The following is a 21,626-nucleotide window of genomic DNA, read 5'->3' on the forward strand; positions in this document are numbered from 1 at the left end:
TCCTTTGCTTGAGGAAGTAGTTCCTGACTCCAATCATCCACATTTTAAAATTTTTAGTACTTTGACAGTGCAAGAAACCAGGTATTTCTCTGTCACCTCATCGAGCTACCTACCATAAATGGAGTTTTGACAAGAATCACTGCTGAATTCTCTGCTGACATAGAAATGTGGGAAAAAGGAGAAAGAGTGGCCTCTTCAGGCCTCGAGGCTTGCTCTGTCATTCAATATGATCATGGCTGATTATCCAACTTAGTACACCATTCTAGCTTTCCCCCTATCTTTTGATTCCTTTTTCCCTAAGAACTATACCTAACTGCTCCTTGAAAATACTCATGGTTAGCACACTTCCTGTGACAAAGAATTCCACAGGCTCACTGCTTTCAGGGATGAGAAACTTTTCCTCAACTCAGCACCTAAGTGGCCTACCCTGCATCCTTAGACTGTGAGGCCTGGTTCTGCAGCTCTTTTTGCGTTTACCCTGTCTATTCCAGTTAGAATTCCACCAGCTTCTGTAAGACCTCCCTTGTCCTTTTAAATGCCAGTCCTACTAATCCAGTCTCTCTTCATAAATCAGTCCTACTCTCATAGGAATCAATCGGGTAAACTTTAGTTGCATTCCCTCCAAAGCCAGAACATCCTTCCTCAGTTCGGGAGATCAGGCCTGCACACAATCCTCCAGGTGTGATTGTATCAATGCCCAGTAACACGTCCTGTTCTTGCACTTGAATTCTCTCATTGTGAAAGAACAATTTGCCTTCTTCACTGGTTGTTGCACCTGCATTCTGACTTTTAGCGACTTGTGTGTACAAGGACACCCAGGTCTCATTGAACCTACCCTTTTCCTAATCGACCACAATTCGCTTAATACTCTGCCTTTTGCTACCAAGCTGGAACACATCACATTTATCCACATTGCTCTTCATTCGCCACACATTTACCCACTCACTCAGTCTGTCCAAATCACCCTGAAGCATCTCTGTATCCTCCTCACAGTTCACCCTCTCACACAGCTTTGTATCAACAGGACCATAAATTAAATCATTCACCTGCAGACATGATTACAGAGGCCAGCACATAGTTTCTTGAAAGTGGCCTCACAAGGTGGTGAAAAAGGCTTTTGATATGTTTGCCTTCATTGGTCATACCATTGAGTAATAAGAGTTGAGACATCATATTACAGCTGTATAAGAGATAGGTGCGGCTACTTTTGGAATACTGCCTACAATTCTGGTCGCTATGCTATAGGGAAGATGTTGTTGGCCTGGAAAAGGTGCAGAAAAGATTTATAAGGATGTTGCCTGGACTGAAAGGTTTGAATTATATGGAAAGACTGGGTAGGTTGGGACCTTTTTCCGGCAGCATAGGAGGCTGAGGGGAGACCTCACAGAGGCTTATAAAATCATGAGGTGTGTAGGTAAAGTGAATAGGAATGGCCTTTTCTAAGGGGATGGGGTGTCCAAAATTAGAGGGAGTAGGCTCAAGGTGAGAGGAGAAAGATTTCTAAGGGACATGAGGGGTGACTTTTTTCACACAGAGGGTGGAGTGTGTATGGAATGAGGTGCCAGAGAAAGTGGTAGAAGCAGGCACAATTACAACTTTTAAAAGTCATTTGGACTGGTACATGAACAGGCAAGGTTTAGTGGGATATGGGCCAATTGCAGACAAATGGAACTAGTTCAGTTTAGCATACGTGGTCAGCATGGATGAGTTCAACTGAGGGGTCTGTTTCAGTGCTTTGTGATTCTGTGACTCTATAATTAAGCTGTCAATGATCTTGCAGCTTCCTGGCCTGGAGATCAATACAACCACTTAACAGAAAGTCTTTGTTCTCCTCTGATGAACTCAGTTACATTTCTCTGTCTTTGCTTAACACATTGGGAAAATGAAACTGAAATCAAAACTTTCATCAGAAACTTACTAAACAGGCAAAAGCTAAATGCTCATCTCAAGTATTGACCTTTCCCTTACAAAACTAACCAATCTCACAAAGGGGGTGCATAGACACCTGCTCATATTCTCTGTGAGTCCAGACACTGATTATTAAGTGAGAGCGCCCTGCTATTGTACTAAATCACAAATGATTGTAAAAGGTACGACGGACTTTATTATCAAGTTTATATTACCATTTTTCCAATGTCTTGAGGTTGATTCCCAACAGGAACCCTGGTAATTCCAGGCAAATCGATTAATGTTAGGTCTGGGGCATTGTTCGATTCAACTGTTAAACTTATAAGCTCGGAACTTATGCTAGAGTTTTCAGTCAGCAAGTCCTGAGCTGTGGATAAAAAACAGATTGCATTGATTTCATCATTAAACCACACACTTCCTTTAGAGTTCTGAAGATTCATTTCAGACTCAAACCATTCACTCTGCTTCCCTCTCCATGGATGCAGCCAGACTTGCTGAGTTTGTCCTGCAATCTCTGTTTCTATTTTGTATTTCCCTTGCTTCATTGAAATTACTGGTAACATTGTGTTTAATTTTGGTCACCGCATTGCAGCAAGGATGTGGAGACTTTGGAATGGGTGCAGAAGAGATTTATCAGGATGCGAAGATAGCAAGGTGTGGAGCTGGATGAACACAGCAGGTCAAGCATCATCAGAGGAGCAGGAAAGCTGACGTTTCGGGTCTGGGCCCTTCTTCAGAAATGCTGCCTGGATTAGATGCTGCCTGGATTAGATGACATGAGCTATAAGGAGACGCTGGACAAACTACGGCTGTTTTTTTCTGGAGGCTGACGGGAGGCCTGATAGGAGTTTATAAAATTGGGAGAAGCATAGATAGGATTGACCTTCAGAATATTTTTCCCAGAGTTGAAATGTTTAGTACTAGGGGACATGCATTAAAGGCAGGTGGGGAAAGTTCAAAGGAGATGTGAGGGACACAGTGAGTGGTAGGTGGCTGGGATGCACTGCCAGGGGTAGTGGTGGAGGCAGATACGATAGGGGTGTTTAAAGGGCTTTTGAAATACATGTGAATAAGCAAGGAATGGAGGGAAATAGACCAAGGGCAGGCAGAAGGGATTAGTTTAACTTGGTGTTATGTTTGGTGCAACACTGTGGGCTGAAGGTCCTGTTCCTGACTGTTCTATGTTCCATCTTCTATGTTCCATGTTCTATGTTCCACGTCCCATGTTCCACATTATATGTTCTACATTCTACGTTTGATGTTCTATTCCATTTTTACAAGTGAAACTGCCTTTTCTTTTTGAAAACCAGCAGTGGTTTCTCACACCCCTCACTTAAAAAAGAAAGAACTCAGATTTATAAAATACCTTTCATGATATTTGGATATTCTGAAACATTTCTAAGCCAATAAATTTTTTGTGAGTTGGAGGCACTATTACAAAATGTTTAAGCCAATTTGTAACACAGCAGGATTCCACAGGCAGCGATAGGTAATAATCAGTTAATCTTTCTGTTGTGGTTTTGACTGAGCGGCAGATGTTGAGCAGGACACCATGGAGGATGTGCCAGTTCTGCTTCAAAATAGTGCCATGGAATCTTTTATGTCAACCTTTGAGGTTAAACAGGGCACCATCTCAACAAAAGGACAGGCCCTGCAACAATCTAGCAGTCCCTCAATGTCAACTTAGATGTTCAAACCTCTGGACTGAGACTTGAACACAAAACCTTTGGACTCAGAGGCACAAATAGTGCTATGGATTCATTGCCAAAAATCTTTAATCAGACCTGCTGTAGCCAGGGACTGCATGTGGAATATGATACACAGCTAAATGATGGATATCCTCACTCGCCTACAAAGAACTCAATGACATTTAAGATGATTTGTTGGTTTATCTTTAATGCACCTTGAAGAATTTCATCTTCCACCTGACTTGCACGATCCAGTGTTTTGACGTAATCTCGATAACGTATTTGTCCTTTCCAAGGTTTATTATCTGCAACCTTCTTCAGCTTCAATTCGAGGGGGCATCTTGTCACAACGCCTGAAGTAAAAATGTCAGTTACTAGTTAAGAAATTAATCAGTAAGTATGTTAACTCTGCTTTCTTCCCACAGACATTGCCAGACTTGCTCAGTTGCGCCTGCAATTTGTGCTTTTATTTTTCAAAGGACAAAACTGTATTAATTGAAGAACAGTATACTGTGAGGAGCATTTTTTAAAAAAGGATAATAGATAGTAACTGTGAATTAGATATTAGTTTACAGTTCTTGTTGTCTTATCATGAGACAGTAGGACTTCACTCTCATGACAGAGGAATAACTGGTGAAATTTTAACCTTAGGGGAGAGGTTAAGAACAAAAGTCTTTCATGGTAACCTCAGCTAGTGCAAGAATTGAACTCCACACTGTGGGCATCATTAACCAGCCTCCATCCAACTGAGCTAAACTGACCCCATGTTCAGCAAGAGGTATCAAGGGAAATTGAAATAGTGGGGACAAATGTTGTTGAGGTAAATGATTAAGCATTTGACTGATAGAGCAGGCTTTATAGTCTGAATGTTCTGTTCCTATTTCTATTTCCAATGTCTCTATGTCTGGATATTTCATGGAAGGTATCCCAAAGAGAATTTAGAAATACATAATACAATCAAACAGAACCAGCATGGCTTCATGAAGGGAAATTATGCCTAGAATTTACTAGAGGTTTTTGAGGATGCAACAGGCAGGATAAATACAGGAGAAGCGGTGGATGTAATATATTTAGATTTTCAGAAGGTGTCTGATAACATACTGCACAGTAGGCTACTTATTAAGACACAAGTGTATGGTATTGGAAGTAACATTCCAGCATGGATAGAAGATTGATGAATAAAGAGAGGACAGACTGTTGGGGTATTGTGGAATTTGCAGGCTGGCAATTTCTGGGCCACTGATGACTTGGATGAGGAAAGCGGATAGACTATAGCAAAAGTAACACAAAAATAGGTGAGGAGACAAGTGGTGAGGATGGAACAAAAAGTCTGCAGAGGGTTACAAACAGTTAAAGCAATTGGGCATGGGCTTAGCAGTTGGAATAAAATGTGGAAAGAGTCGAGGTTAGGCACTTGGGCAGGAAGATTAGAGGAGTTGAATATAATTTCATGGAGAAATACTGCAAAAAAACTCTAAAACAGAGGATTTGGGAGTTCTTGTACAAAATGCTGGTATCCAAGTTCAGTGGGTAATAGGAAAGTCAAATGAAATTATGGCCTTAAATTCAAAGAGAATGAAATACAAAAGTAGGGTGGTTTTGCTTAAACTGTACAAGGCACTAGTCAGATTGCTGCTGGAATACTGTGAACAGGTTTGGGCCCCTTACCCAAGGAAATATATACCGAGGTTGATTGAAGTCCAGAGAAGGTTCACTCTGTTGTTAATGGGTCTTATGAGGAGAGGGTGAATAGTTTGGGCCGGGACTCATTGAAATTTAGAAGAATGAGGTGGCCTTATTGAAAGAGTAGTAAATTAAATATCACATGGGAAAATGTAGAATTTACCATTTTGGCAGCAAGAAATAAAAGTATATCATCTAAATGGTGAGTGATTGCGGACAGATCTGGGTAATCTCAAGCTTGATTCACAAAATGTTAAGTGTGTAGGTACAGCAAGTAATTAGGAACACCAGTGCAGTGCTATTGTGTATTGTAAGGTTGGGCAGGTTCAGCTTGTGCCTGCTGAAAATTAAAGAGTAAGAAGGGACGCACTTGAAATGTATAAGATGTCGAGGGTCTTTGAACAAGTAATTCTAAGATCTAGATCAGATTGGATTCCCTACAGTGTGGAAACAGGCCCTTTGGCCCAACAAATCCACACCACCCCTTAAAGCATCCCACCGAGACCCATCCCCCTATAACCCACACACCCCTGAACACTACGGGCAGTTTTAGCATGGCCAATCTGCCTAACCTGCACATCTTTGGACTGTGGGAGGAAACCGGAGCACCTGGAGGAAACCCACGCAGACACGGGGAGAATGTCCACACAGACAGTCACCCGAGATGGGAATCGAACCCGGGTCCCTGGCGCTGTGAGGCTGCAGTACTAACCACTGAGCCACCATGCCGCCCCGTGACAGAGTGGGCATGGAACAAATGTTTCCTCTTGTGAGAGAATCTCGAATTAGGGATCACTGTTTAAAAATCAGGAGTTAGAACATAGATAGAACAGTACAGCACAGAACAGGCCCTTCAGCCCACAATGTTGTGCCGACCATTGATCCTCATGTATGCACCCTCAAATTTCTGTGACCATATACATGTCCAGCACTCTCTTAAATGACCCCAATGACCTTGCTTCCACAACTGCTGCTGGCAACGCATTCCATGCTCTCACAACTCTCTGCGTAAAGAACCTGCCTCTGACATCCCCTCTATACTTTCCACCAACCAGCTTAAAACTATGACCCCTCGTGCTAGCCATTTCTGCCCTGGGAAATAGTCTCTGGCTATCAACTCTATCTATGCCTCTCATTATCTTGTATACCTCAATTAGGTCCCCTCTCCTCCTCCTTTTCTCCAATGAAAAGAGACCGAGCTCAGTCAACCTCTCTTCATAAGATAAGCCCTCCAGTCCAGGCAGCATCCTGGTAAACCTCCTCTGAACCCTCTCCAAAGCATCCACATCTTTCCTATAATAGGGCGCCCAGAACTGGATGCAGTATTCGAAGTGTGGTCTAACCAAAGTTTTATAGAGCTGCAACAAGCTCTCACGACTCTTAAACTCAATCCCCCTGTTAATGAAAGCCAAAACACCATATGCTTTCTTAACAACCCTGTCCACTTGGGTGGCCATTTTAAGGGATCTATGTATCTGCACACCAAGATCCCTCTGTTCCTCCACACTGCCAAGAATCCTATCCTTAATCCTGTACTCAGCTTTCAAATTCGACCTTCCAAAATGCATCACCTCGCATTTATCCAGGTTGAACTCCATCTGCCACCTCTCAGCCCATCTCTGCATCCTGTCAATGTCCCGCTGCAGCCTACAACAGCCCTCTACACTGTCAACGACACCTCCGACCTTTGTGTCGTCTGCAAACTTGCTGACCCATCCTTCAATTCCCTCGTCCAAGTCATTAATAAAAATTACAAACAGTAGAGGCCCAAGGACAGAGCCCTGTGGAACTCCACTCACCACTGACTTCCAGGCAGCATATTTTCCTTCTACTACCACTCGCTGTCTTCTGTTGGCCAGCCAATTCTGTATCCAAGCAGCTAAGTTCCCCTGTATCCCATTCCTCCTGACCTTCTGAATGAGCCTACCATGGGGAACCTTATCAAATGCCTTACTGAAGTCCATATACACCACATCCACAGCTCGACCCTCATCAACGTTTCTAGTCACATCCTCAAAAAACTCAATAAGGTTTGTAAGGCATGACCTACCCCTCACAAAGCCGTGTTGACTGTATTTGATCAAGCCATGCTCTTCCAGATGGTCATAAATCTTATCCCTCAGAATCCTTTCTAACACCTTGCAGACGACAGACGTGAGACTTACCGGTCTATAATTGCCGGGGATTTCCCTATTTCCTTTCTTGAAGAGAGGAATTACATTTGCCTCTCTCCAGTCCTCAGGTACGACTCCAGTGGAGAGTGAGGATGCAAAGATCTTCGCAAGTGGCGAAGCAATTGCATTTCTCACTTCCCAAAGCAGCCGAGGACAAATCTGATCCGGGCCTGGCGACTTGTCAATCTTAATGTTTGACAAAATTTTTCAGCACATCAGCACATCACATCAGTTGCCCATCTAAAACAGAGATTAGGCGAAATAAAAAAAAATCTGAGGGTCTTGAGTCTTTGGAACTCTCTTCCTGAAAACCTGGTGGAAGCAGAGTCCTGGAATATTTTTATGACATTGATAAATGGATTCTTACAGGCAGGAACGCAGATTGGAAGTTACATTCAGACCAGCCATGATCTTATTGAATAGCAGAGCAGGCTTGAAGGGCTAAATGGCCAACTCCTGATCCTAATTCGATGCTCATAGGTATGTTCAGAGTCTGTAATAAACTAACTAAAGACCATGGATATCTTGTGGCACATTGTTTTGCATCTCTACACCTGAACGAGAAGCTCTAGGCTCAAGTCTCATCTGATACCAAATGGTCACAGTGCATGCCCTATAATGTGATCAAACAATCTGTAAATCCTTCTGTCATGCCTATGGCAGGTAGTAGGAGTGGGACAGTTTCCATGTGGTAACCATGTGGTAGCTGCAGTGCAAGAGTCTCTCCACATTTCAAAACTCCACGGTTTAGTTCTGGCCAGGAGCTAAAGTCATTTGAATTGAGACATGGCCAGGAAGAGAACAAAATGAAAAGCTCAATTGTCATTGCTGAACACTTCTTGCTTCAGTGACACTCTTCACCCATCTCCCATTACAACTAATAGCTTAGTAGAAATTCTGGAAACGGTAAGAGGTACGTGCAGGAAGCAGGAACTAATATGGCCAGAGATAATGGGAACTGCAGATGGTGGAGAATCCAAGATAACAAAGTGTGAAGCTGGATGAATACAGCAGGCCCAGCCGCATCTCAGGAGCACAAAAGCTGCCGTTTTGGGCCTAGACCCTTCATCAGAGAGGGGGATGGGGTGAGGGTTCTGGAATAAATAGGGAGAGAGGGGGAGGCGGACCGAAGATGGAGAGAAAAGAAGATAAGTGGAGAGGAGAGTATAGGTGGGGAGGTAGGGAGGGGATAGGTCAGCCCAGGGAAGATGGACAGGTCAAGGAGGTGGGATGAGGTTAGTAGGTAGGAAATGGAGGTGCGGCTTGAGGTGGGAGGAAGGGGTGGGTGAGAGGAAGAACAGGTTAGGGAGGCAGAGACGGGCTAGGCTGGTTTTGGGATGTAGTGGGGGAAGGGGAGATTTTGAAGCTGGTGAAGTCCACATTGATACCATTAGGCTGCAGGGTTCCCAAGCGGAATATGAGTTGCTGTTCCTGCAACCTTCGGGTGGCATCATTGTGGCACTGCAGGAGGCCCAGGATGGACATGTCATCTAAAGAATGGGAGGGGGTGTGGAAATGGTTTGCGACTGGGAGGTGCAGTTGTTTATTGCGAACCGAGCGGAGGTGTTCTGCAAAGTGGTCCCCAAGCTTCCGCTTGGTTTCCCCAATGTAGAGGAAGCCACACCGGGCACAGTGGATGCAGTATACCACATTGGCAGATGTGCAGGTGAACCTCTGCTTAATATGGAAAGTCATCTTGGGGCCTGGGATGGGGGTGAGGGAGGAGGTGTGGGGACAAGTGTAGCATTTCCTGCGGTTGCAGGGGAAGGTGCCGGGTGTGGTGGGGTTGGAGGGCAGTGTGGAGCGAACAAGGGAGTCACGGAGAGAGTGGTCTCTCCGGAAAGCAGACAAGGGTGGGGATGGAAAAATGTCTTGGGTGGTGGGGTCGGATTGTAAATGGCGGAAGTGTCGGAGGATGATGCGTTGTATCCGGAGGTTGGTAGGGTGGTGTGTGAGAACGAGGGGGATCCTCTTGGGGCGGTTGTGGCGGGGGCGGGGTGTGAGGGATGTGTTGCAGGAAATGCGGGAGACGCGGTCAAGGACATTCTCGACCACTGTGGGGGGAAAGTTGCGGTCCTTGAAGAACTTGGACATCTGGGATGTGCGGGAGTAGAATGCCTCATCGTGGGTGCAGATGCGGCGGAGGCGAAGGAATTGGGAATAGGGGATGGAATTTTTGCAGGAGGGTGGGTGGGAGGAGGTGTATTCTAGGTAGCTGTGGGTGTCGGTGGGCTTGAAATGGACATCAGTTACAAGCTGGTTGCCTAAGATGGAGACTGAGAGGTCCAGGAAGGTGAGGGATGTATTGGAGATGACCCAAGGGAACTTGAGGTGGCGTTGGAAGGTGTTGGTGAAGTGGATGAACTGTTTGAGCTCCTCTGGGGAGCAGGAGGCAGCGCCGATACAGTCATCAATGTAACGGAGGAAGAGGTGGGGTTTGGGGCCTGTGTAGGTGCGGAAGAGGGACTATTCCACCTAACCTACAAAGAGGCAGGCGTAGCTGGGGCTCATGCGGGTGCCCATGGCCAAACGCTTTGTCCGTAGGAAGTGGGAGGAATCGAAAGAGAAGTTGTTGAGGGTGAGGACGAGTTCGGCTAGGCGGATGAGGGTGTCGGTGGAGGGGGACTGGTCGGGCGTGCAGGACAGGAAGAAGTGGAGGGCCCTGAGGCCATCTGCATGCGGAATACAGGTGTATAGGGACTGGTCGTCCATGGTAAAAATGAGGTGTTGGGAGCAAGGAAATTGGAAGTCCTGGAGGAGGTGGAGGGCGTGGGTGGTGTCATGGACGTAGGTAGGGAGTTCCTGGACCAAAGGGGAGAAAATGGAGTCCAGATAGGTGGAGATGAGTTCGGTGGGGCAGGAACAGGCTGAGACAATGGGTTGACCAGGGCAGGCAGGTTTGTGGATTTTTGGAAGGAGATAGAAACGGGTCGTGTGGGGTTGGGGAATAATAAGGTTGGAGGCTGTGGGTGGGAAGTCCCCTGAGGTGATGAGGTCATGGATGGTGTTGGAGATGATGGTTTGGTGCTCGGGGGTGGGGTCATGATCGAGGGGGCGGTAGGAGGTGGTGTCGGAGAGTTGACGTTTGGCCTCGGCGATGTAGAGGTCAGTGCGCCATACTACCACTGCGCCACCCTTGTCTGCGGGTTTGATGGTGAGATTGTAATATGGCCAATATTCTTCTTACCTTTGCCACGGGGAAGAGCCACGTCTGACAGCATCTCCAGGACCGAACTTTTCCCTGAGCTCTGGTCTCCAATCACAGCAATGGTGGGGAGTGAAAAGTCCTTATCTATGCCCATTGATCTCATCTCGTCAATGGTGTTAATGTAATCACGAACATTCTCCTCATACTTAGTACTGAAGGAAGTCATTTTCAAAGAGCACTGTGGAACAAAAGCAGGTTTTTCTATTAGGGGTTGCAGTGTTGATTTCTCAGAACCAATGAAATCTAGGTTTGAATTGCCCATGCACTTTTGAACCACATTCTGTTTTGAATTTATGGCAATCAGACGTTTTGAAGTGAGTGGGACATTCTGTGTTGTGTAAGACAATTGTTCTGAGGTGGTTACTGTTTGTGTTGTTCCACCCATTCTACTGAAGGCAAACACAGTCTATGGTTAGTGACAATGATTCCTATTCCACGTTTTCAAGGGAGCAGCGTCAGCTCCCTACATTCCTGGTAAGGAACTGATATGAAATAAAGTGCTATCATGCAATAAAGCTTCTGTTTAACTTGTGAATCATGTCCTTTCTGTAAATACCCTAGAGTGGTGCGTCCTGTGCTGTTAATTAGTAGACAGATCAAAGACAAAGAAAGAGGAAGGAGCATTAGTGGCAGTGAACAACTTAAAACTCTTACCCAGTGCCACATACTGTTGGAGGTGGCAAAAACCAAATTCTCTTTCTTTGGCTGAGAGATATGATTCGGGTTTCTGTTCAAATAAACCCTTCTACTGACTTTAAAATTTTCTGGCTTCTTGCTTCCCCGGACCATTCGATTAGGTAAAAAGGTGAAAATTTTGCACAAAACTCTTCTTACCAGTGCCCCTCGGAAGGACCAGGTCCAAAAACAGCTCCAGCACAAAGATTTTCCCTGAGCTCTGGTCTCCTGTCAGAGCAATGTTTGTGATCGACACAGCACTCATAAGCACTCCAGCAAAGCTTATATTTTGAATGTTGTAGTTGCACAGATTTATGTGTTGTGTGCTTCAGCTCAGAAGAAATAAAAATGTTTCCTTCTTTTGTGTGCCATCTTGCTCTTTAAAGGAGCATGTCAGCGATCCTGCAGACCCAAGGTTTGGTGATGTGCTTGAAACAGCTGAGTGCCTGCAGGTATGTGGAGCGAGCGAATGAGGCTGGCAACATTGGTACTTGCATGATGATGAAATGAAACATATCAGATTATTAGGGCATTTGATATGGTAGGTGCAGAGAGCTTGTTTCCTCTTGTGGGAGAGTAAAGGACCAGAAGGCATAATCTCAGACTAAGGGCGTACATTTAAAACAGAGGTTATGTTGAATTTTTTTCTCTGTCAGAGGGCATAGTTAAAGGCACTATGTATGTAGCATTCACAATAAGGTAACTGATCTAAAGGCAAAAATAGAGATACAATAGTATGATCTAATCACTATAACAGAAACATGGCCACATGGTGACCAGCACGAGGACCTAAATATTTAAGAATTCAATATTTCACAAGGACAGAGAAGAAGGAGGAGGATGTGGGGTTGCACTGATAATAAAGATAGGGTCAAAACATTATTAAAGGAGAATATCACATTGGATGAATAATATTTTGGAGTGTGACATCAACAACATTAAAGAAGCTTAATACCATTCAGGACTAAACAATCCACATGACCCGTACCCTACTCACTATTTTAAATGTTCCTCCATAGGTGGTGCCCATTTCCTACAATGTGTGTCATTGACAAGATGCATTGTATTGAATCTAAAAGCCTCTTTCAACACTTTCCCAACCGATGATCTCGAAGAGCAAGGGCTACAGACACTACAGGTAAAAGACCCTTTCTAATAACACTGAGTATACGGGCACAATATTGTAGCAAGAATACTAATGATTAAAGTCATACCCTACTAGAAACTTGCGTATAGTGGAAAGGGAAAACTTAGAACCAGGGCACAATACAAATTGATAACAAGGTATAGAGATTTTGGAAATTATGTCATGTTTTGACTCTTACTGTAGTAAAAGCTGAGATGTTGAGCTTGTCTGTGATAAACTGTTAATATAAAAATGGAATATAGTTGTCTGTCTGTAAGCTAGGAGACCATATGTTTCACAAGGCAGGGTAGAACATATAAAGCACATGCAAGGCTAATAACTACCAGGTAACTGTAGCTGATTGGTGGCAAAAAGGCATAAAAGTTATGGCACTGAAATTAATTGGGAAGGTGGAGGGGTTTTTCAGATAAGACCCAGGATAACTGTAGACTGGGATGGATGTAGCCTGGATGAGTGTAGCTCAACCAACACTCAGGAAGCTTGACACTATCCAGGGCAAGGTAGCCCACTAGATTGTCATGAATCTACACATAACCACTCCCTCCACCGCCAACACTCAGTAGCAGCAGTGTGTACTGTTTAAAAGATACAGAAATGTAACAAAGATCCTTAGACAGAACGTTCTACACCAACAACTACTTGCATCTAGAAGGACATGGGCAGAAGATGCATGGGAATGCCACCACATGCGAGGCACCCTCCAAGTCACTCAACATCTAGATTTGGAAACATATCGCTGTTCCTTCATTGTCACTGGGTCAAGATCATGGAATTCCATCCTTAAGGGAATTGTGGGTCAACCTACAGCACATGGATTGCAGTGGTTCAAGAAGGCAGCTTTTCATAAAGTTCTTGAGGGCAACAACAGATGGGCAATAAACGCTGGGCAGCCAGTGATGAAAACAAAAGTCTTGGAGAGAGATGGAAAACAAACCAAGAGAAGATAGTGTAAAGAGAGAGAGAGGAAAGAAAAAACAGTGAAGGAGAGCTCAGAGAGCAAGGGGCAATATGAGATGGGTACATCCGAAGTAAAATTACGGCAAAAATCATTGCTTAGCCTTTTTTTACGAACAAAAGTTAATCAATTTGTTCCAACTTTACCTCGATACAGTAATATCATAGGTTAAATTATTGCAAAGTTTGTTCTCATAAAAACAAAGGCTCTGAAAAAGCCCCCAAAACCTAATAATTTGCAGTGGCAACTCAAGAAGGCAGTTTATCACTATATTCCTAGTGGCTGTTGGACATGGGCGATAAGTGCTGGGGCTGCAAGGGATAAAAACATCATTTGAATGAATGCAAAAAAAGCAAAATATACAGCTTTCAAACAAACCTTCAAATGTCCAAGCCTTGGAGCAAAAAAATTCCTGGAGCACTTGTACCTCTTCTGTGTGCACTTTAGTGAGAAAGGAAGGCTGAGATTGTATCCAGAATACAGCACTCAATTAATTATTTGGGCTTCTTTACGTCTTGCTTTTATAGTTGGAGTGGGAGTGAAGTAAAATGACAAATCCAATCAAGAATCATCTACGGTTGCTAGGTATCAATGATAAGCTTCTCGGAAATTAAGTCAGATGGGTCATCTGACCCAGTTTGCGTCAGAGAACAGAAGATTTCAGTTTCGTTATTGCAAGAACTCTGCAGCCTTGTGTGACAATGTTTCAGTGAGTGAGCATAAGTGTTAAGTAAAATAAATAAATCTGACCTATCAAGCCAGATCTGACCTGTCCAACAGTCCTATCGACTGGAATCAGATCAACTGAGAGAACAAAGGTTCAACTCTGAGATTGCAGTCAGAGTTTTAGCAGCAAGAGACGAAGTTAAAATACAGGAACAGAAAAGCCATAAATCATCAGCTTATTATATCTTTATTCATTCACAGGATGTGGAGATCACTGGTTGAGCCAGGACTTATTGCCCATCCTTCTGGTTGCCTATGAGAAGGTGGGTGAGCTAGCTTATTAAACTGCTGCAGTCCATGTCCTGAAGGCAGGAAGATCCAGGATTTTGTGCCAGCAACAGCGAAGGAACTGTTTCCAGTCAGGAGTTTGGAGGGAAAATTGCAGTTGTTGGTTTTCCCATGGATCATCTGCCATAGTAGCGGTCGTGAGTTTGGAAGAATGGTTTTGAGCTTTTTATCAAAGGAAAGATATACTGGCACTGAGAGAGAAGGTTTGCTAGGTGGCTCCCAGGTATGGACAGACTGTCTTATGGCTTGAACATGATCGGTGGGGTGGAGGCTCCATTCATTCAAAGTCCACGAACTCATGGCCAGTCAGACAGGAGGTGAATTGAAATTAGTCAGTCACCCAGTCATTCATCAGCTGGAACTGATCCCAGACATTCACGGGAGCAGGTGATCATCAATCCAGGGTGGTCACTCACCTGACAGTCAAAGAGGGTTTATCAGGGACCTCTTTTGTGGTGGAGATGCTGGAGGAGTTTACTCTAGGATTGGAAGCAGCATGCTGGGATCAGAGGCAGTGACAATTGTTAAGGAAGGGCAACACAGCATCGAAGTGTGGGAGAGGGCTGTTGTGGTCTCTGAGCCAGGAGGCTTGGGCTCAAGTCCTGCTTACTCCAAAGATTGTAATAACTTCCTTGAACAGCTTGGATGGAAAACATCTGCAAATACTTGACCTGTTGCACAGCTTCTATTCCTGCACTAAGACCTACTTTAGATGCTGATGAGCGCATGATAGCAAAAACCACATACCAAAGAAGTGTGGTGCATGCACCATAAGGTGAGCTGTGGAGAATTGCATGAAACAATTCTCTCGAACTCTTGAAGAGAAACCCTCTATAAGTATTGATACTTAGCTGACATTGTTTTGGTAAAATTCAGCCCCAATTCAAATTAACCTGTACATCATGCTAGCCCACAAACCCACCAACACACTAAAACAGCAGCTAATAAACTTAAAAGACCCTATACAGACAACAAGCAAAACGAACGTCATCTACAAAATACCTTGCAAGAACTGTGACAAACACTACATTGGACAAACAGGCAGAAAGCTAGCCACCAGGGTACAGGAACATCAACTAGCCACAAAACGACATGACCCACTATCACTCGTATCCTTACATACAGATGAGGAAGGACACCACTTTGATTGGGACAACACATCCATCCTAGGACAAGCCAAACAGAGACATGCACGAGAATTCCTAGAAGCATGGCATTCCAACCGGAACTCCATCAACAAACACATTGGTTTGGAGCCCATCTACCACCCTCTGAGGAAAAAGAACAGGAAATGACATCACCAAACACAGGAAATGACATCAACACAGGAAATGACATCACCAAACCAAGGAAACCTAAACACATAAATAGAAAGCGGGACATAACACCAGCGCTTCACAGGATGCTCACTGTTGATGTTACGTAGAATGGTGACGAAACATCTGAAAACGAACCTTCCAGCTCAGCGAGAAAACTTACATCCAGAACCGCAACCTGAGCTACAAATCTTCTCAAAACTCGCTAACTATTTATGACTCCTCAGATTCTGAGACAGACCATGTCTACATGCAACAAGCTCTGAACAATATTCAGGCTTGGGCTGACAAGTGACAAGTAACATTTGCACGACACAAATGTGGAGCTATGAACATCACCGATAAGAGACAATCTAACCACCACCCTTGATACTCAATGGAGTTTCCGTCACTGTCAACATTCTAGGGGGAGTTATCATTGAGCAGAAATTCAACTGGACTCACCACACACACAGAGTGTCTACAGAGCAGGTCAGAGGCTAGCAACACATCTCCTGACTCCCCAAAGCTGCATCCACAAGGCACAAGTCAAGAGTGTGATGGAATTCTCCCCACTTGCCTGGATGACTGCAGCTCCAGCAGTACTCAAGAAGTTGACACCATCCAGGGCAAAGCAGCCCACTTGATTGGCACTACAGCCACAAGCATCTACTCCCTCCACCACCAGCAGTCAGTACCAAGCAGTGTGTACTATATACAAGATGCAGTGTAGAATTTCACTGAAGATCCTCAGACAGCACCTTCCAAACCCATGACCATTTCTGTCTACAATGACAGCAGAGATATGGCAATACCACTACCATCATGTTCCCCTCCAAGCCACTCACCATCCTAGCTTGGAAATATATCACCATTTCTTCACTGTTGCTAAGTCAAAATCCTGGAATTCCCTCCCTAAAGGTGTTGTGGGTCTACCCACAGCAGGTGGACTGCAGCAGTTCAAGAAGGAAGTTCACCATCACCTTCTCAAGGGCAATTAGGGGTGGGCAAGAAATGCTGGCCCAGCGAGTGACATCCTCATCCCACAAAAAATAAATACCTAAAACAAAGTTAGGTGAATTGGCCATGCTAAATTGCCCATAGTATCTAGGTGGATTATCCGTGGGAATTGCAGGGTTACAGAGATAGGATTGGGGGATGGGTCTTGGTGGGATTTTTTGGAGCGTTAATGTTGAGATGATGGGCCAAATGGCCTGCTTCCACACAGTAAGGATTCTATGATTTTATGATATTCACTGGAGTTCAAAACAAATGAAAGGTGATGCATTTTGGGAGATCAAATGCAAGAGGAAAGTATTTAGCAAAAAACTGGACTCTTAGGCATTTAATATACAGAGGGATCTTGGGGCACAAGTCCTTAACTCCTTGAAAGTGGCAATACAGGTGGATAAGGTGATAAAGAAGGCTTACAGCATGCTTTCCTTCATTGGTTAGGACATTCAGTACAAAGGTTGGTATGTAATGTTGCATCTGTATGAAACTTTAGTTAGGCAACACTTGGAATATTGTGTGCAGGTCTATTTGCCATGTTATTGGAAGGATGTGGAAACTTTGAAGGGAATGCAAAAGAGATTTATCAGGATGTTGCCTGGACTTGAATGTATTAGCTATAAGGAAAGGAAACGTGGATTGTTTTTACTTGAACATCAGAGGCTGATGGGTGACCTGATAAAAATATATAAAATTACGAGAGGCATGGATCGGACGGATAGTTATGCCTTTTTCCCAGGATGGAAATGTCAAATACTGGAGGTGGGAGGAGCTGGGTGAGTTGGGGTCAGGCTAAAGTGCGGGGGACAGGTTTAACGTAAGAGGTGGAAATTTTAAAGGAGATGTGTGAGGCAATGTTTTTAATGCTGAGGGTACCTGAAAAATCTGAGTCCCTGGTGCTGTGAGGCAGCAGTGCTAACCACTAAGCCACCACGCCAACTAACATGGTCCTGGTCATTCCAGCCTATGACAGTCCTGCCATCCTAAGAATCAGTCTGATAAATCTTTGTTACACTCCTCCCATCACCAGAACATCCTTCCACAGATAAAGAGACTCGAACTGCACACCATACTCCAGCTGTGGCCTCACCCAAGCCTTACACAATTGCAGTAAGACATCCTAGCTCCTGTACTTGAATTCTCTTGCTAAGGCCAACATATCATTTGCCTTTTTCACCATCTGCTGCACCTGCCTGTTTAGTCTAGCATCACAACTGTAATCCGTCATTCCTGGAACTATTCCTGTAAATTGTTCTTGCATTCTCTCTAAAATCTTCACATTCTTCCTAAAGAGGGATGCCCAGAAATGCACACAACATCACAATTCAGTGTTTTAGAAGCTCCTTTCGTACTCTCTGTTTCTGCTTTCTAAATTCAGCATTTCGATGATTTGTATGCCTGCATGCGCACGTCCCACTATTCCTGAACCCTCCACAGAATTGTGTTCTTTATTTTAGATTGGCTCACCATGTTCTTCATGGAACAGTCACTTCACATTTCTCTTCATTACATTTTACCTATCATGCAGACATCTGCTGCATTCATCTGCCCATATCCTTATGAATTCTGTCACTATCCTCCACACAGTTTACAATGCTTACAAGGTTTATAGTCCTAATCCAGCCTGAAATGATACCCTACATCTTTAATATAAATCTAATGCAGTGTACCAATGTTATGCCAATTTTTCAGGAACATTGGTCATGCCAAAAGTGGAGAACTGAATGCAGTTTTGATCATTGTACTCTAAGAAGGATATGATTGCAATGGAGGGGTTACAGAAGATTTTCTTCAAAATGTTGCCTGGGATGGAACAGTTTCACAATGAAGTGAGGCTGAAGGACTCATTGTTTTCTTCAGTGCAGAGAAGGTGGTATCTGATTGAGATGGATAAGATTATTTGTGGGCAAGGACAAAGTAGACAGGAAGCAGCTATTCCTCTTAGTTGAAGGGTCATTAACAAAGGAGCATAATTTTGAGGTGAAAGGCAGGAGGCTTGAAGGAGATTTGAGGAAAATGTTTCTCATCGAGGGGGAGGTGAGAATCTGGATACATTACCTGGGAGGCGAGTTGAGATTGGTAACTTAACAACCTTCAATAAAATAAAAGTCGAAAGAACCGTGGATGCTGCAAATCAGGAACAAAAACAGAAGTTGCTGGAAAAGCTCAGCAGGTCTGGCAGCATCTGTAAAGGGAAAATCAGAGTTAACATTTCAGGTCCAATGGCCCTTCATCAGAATTGATGCCACCTAGGACAATGTTGGCTTATATGCAGATGATAAGGTCAGGAGTGGGGATAAGGAGTAACTAATAGGTGCAGAAGAGCTGAAAGAGAGAGAAGAACAGTTGGACAGACAAAGGAATTGATAATGATCTGGCTAGGAGAGTGAATTGCTGTTAATGGAGAGTGTTAGTGGCTAACAATAGGTATGCCGTAATGGCAGGCTGTGATACCAAGCCCTGGTGTGAGGGGTGGGGGGCTGGGACATGGGAGAGTTCAGGCCCTAAAATTATTGAACTTGATATTGAGTCCAGAGGGCTGCAGGGTGCCCAAGTGGAAAATGAGGTGTTGGTCTTCCAAGCTTGCTCTGAGCTTTACTGGAACACTGCAGCAAGCCTGAGAAAGAGATATTGATCAGGGAGCAGGGTATTGTGTTAAAGTGCCAGGAAACTGAAAGCTCAGGGTACTTTTTGCAGGCAGAACATAGATGTTCTGCAAAGTGATCACCCAGTCTATGTTTCACTTCTCCAATGCAGAGTAGACCACATTGTGAGCAGCAATCTGCACACTAGATTGTGGGAAGTGCAGGTAAGGTGCTGCTTCACCTGGAAGGTATGTTTGGACCCTTGGATACTGGGGAGAGAGGAGACAAATGGGTAGACGTTACATCTGAGATAATGAGTACTGCATCAATCTTTTCTGCTGCCTCATCAAGTGTCACAAATGCTGTTGTGCATAATTCTCCTGCTAAGGTCCTCAGGATGTTTGTTCCTGATCACAAGTGAACATCTACTGGAGAAATGTCCCTGGCAGCCATACACGGTGACATGATTCAGTTCATCTGTTTTTCATGATTGATAGTTTGCCTCGAATTGCATCTGCCCAATATCTTCAGGATGAAAGCAGAGGCACTGAGTAAAAGCATTTCTCACTGGGTACTGAAGTCCATTCCAAACATCATGTCTTTCATTCCAGCCACCCACTTTCTACTTCTTCTCAGTTGGAGAGCACCTTATCGTGGGAGGAAATTCGCGACATGATGGGGCAAGTTATTTGGCAAAAAGTACAAGGAGAGTCACGGACATTAGACATGATGATAGATTAAAAGATATTAGCAAACAAAGGAGATACTTGACAGTTTAATGTGACTAAACTCAAAATGTCTTTGAGTTCTTTTGCATTTTCCATGTGAATTACTGAAAATCATGTGACTTTCCTCTTTCATAGACCAGGAATACTTGCTAGTGGAGTTTCATCAGAGTTCTACCACAAATAAAATGTCTCATTTCCTCTTAGCACCACCTACATCGTGCAGTATCTTAACCACAGAACATTAACTAGTTCCTTGCTAGCTACAAATGTGTCTGAAATCCTATCCTGAAATAAAAGATGTGGGTGGTGTTAGTGGTGCCGTGCTCCAGTTGCCGTGGTAACGTGAATTTTTACATTCACTTTGGAGCCTAGAGCTGTGGACGGCGATGTTAAAGGGTCTAGAATTCCTTACACCACATGGCCGAGCAGGAGCTTCTTCCAGTTTTGCCTCCTGACATTGGTGCGTGATGGCAGGAATTACAGGTCAATACTCAAAGCTATTTGGCCCCATTATAAGCAGAGCATTGTTTGCAGTCAGTCAGAGAGTGGGAGTTGAACCTGGAGTGTCTGACTCACAGAGGAGTGAAGTTATCAACTGTACCACAAGACCTCCAAGAAAAAGCGTACCATGGATTCAATAGGAAATAAAGACAATATGATTTAAGCCCCTATCTCTCTAGTCTAGAGATTTTAGCTTTTATTCTGGATATAAATGGCATAAAATGTCTTACTCTACATACTAGGAGAAAACCCCATTCATAAGTCTTGCTTTCTTGCTACTTACCCTATCAGTGTGAGGATTGGACTGACAAGTGATAAGTAACATTCATAGAGCCATATAGCACAGAAAGAGATGCTTGGGTCCAACTCACCCACGCCGATCAGACAGCCCAATCTGAACTAGTCCTATTTGGCAGCATTTGACCCATTAATCTCTAAACCCTTCCTATTCGTTTACCCATCTAAATGCCTTTTAAATGTTGCAATTATATTAGCCTCTGCCACGTAGTCTGGCAACTTATTCCATATATACACCACCCTCGGCACAACAACAGTTGCCCCACAGATCCTTTTTAAATCTTTTCCCTCTCATCTTAAAACTATGTCCTCTAGCTTTGGACTCCCCCAACTTTGAGAAAGCCCTTGGCTACTCACTCTATCCATGACTTTCATGATGTTGTAAATCTCTATAAAGGTCACCTCTCAGCCTCCAATCTTCCAGGGATAAAAGCCCCAACCTATTCAACCTCTCCCTATAGCTCAACTCCTCCAATCCCAACAGCATCCTTGTAAATCTTCCCTGGACCCTCTCACGTTTAACAACACCTTTCCTATAGAAGGGTGAGAAGAATTGAACACAGTATTCTAAAAGTGGCTTTACCAATGTTTTGTAGAGCCATAACATGATATGCCAACTCCTATAGTCAAAGCACTGATTAATAAAGGCAAGCATACAAAACACCTTCCTCACCACCAGTGATTCCACTTTCATGAAAGTACGCACCCACACCCTAGACTCATGCAACAGAAGTGCCCAGCAAAGACCATCTCTAAC

General features: G+C 44.0%; 1 protein-coding gene across 1 annotated transcript in view; it reads right to left on the bottom strand.

Annotated features, from left to right (window-relative positions):
- Positions 1–13,909, bottom strand: part of LOC125457291 (interferon-induced GTP-binding protein Mx-like) — a 38,275-nt gene extending 24,366 nt beyond the window's left edge. Inside the window, exons 1-4 of the mRNA XM_048541308.2 lie at positions 13,817–13,909; positions 10,641–10,839; positions 3,812–3,949; positions 2,124–2,275 (exon numbers count right to left, since the gene is read on the bottom strand). Coding sequence (XP_048397265.2) covers positions 2,124–2,275; positions 3,812–3,949; positions 10,641–10,827 — 477 coding nt within the window. The 5' untranslated portion in view covers positions 10,828–10,839; positions 13,817–13,909. The remainder of the gene's footprint in view (positions 1–2,123; positions 2,276–3,811; positions 3,950–10,640; positions 10,840–13,816) is intronic.
- Between the last annotated feature and the right edge of the window lie 7,717 nt (positions 13,910–21,626).

Source organism: Stegostoma tigrinum, chromosome 12 (assembly GCF_030684315.1).
Source record: "Stegostoma tigrinum isolate sSteTig4 chromosome 12, sSteTig4.hap1, whole genome shotgun sequence".
NCBI classification, from domain to species: domain Eukaryota; kingdom Metazoa; phylum Chordata; class Chondrichthyes; order Orectolobiformes; family Stegostomatidae; genus Stegostoma; species Stegostoma tigrinum.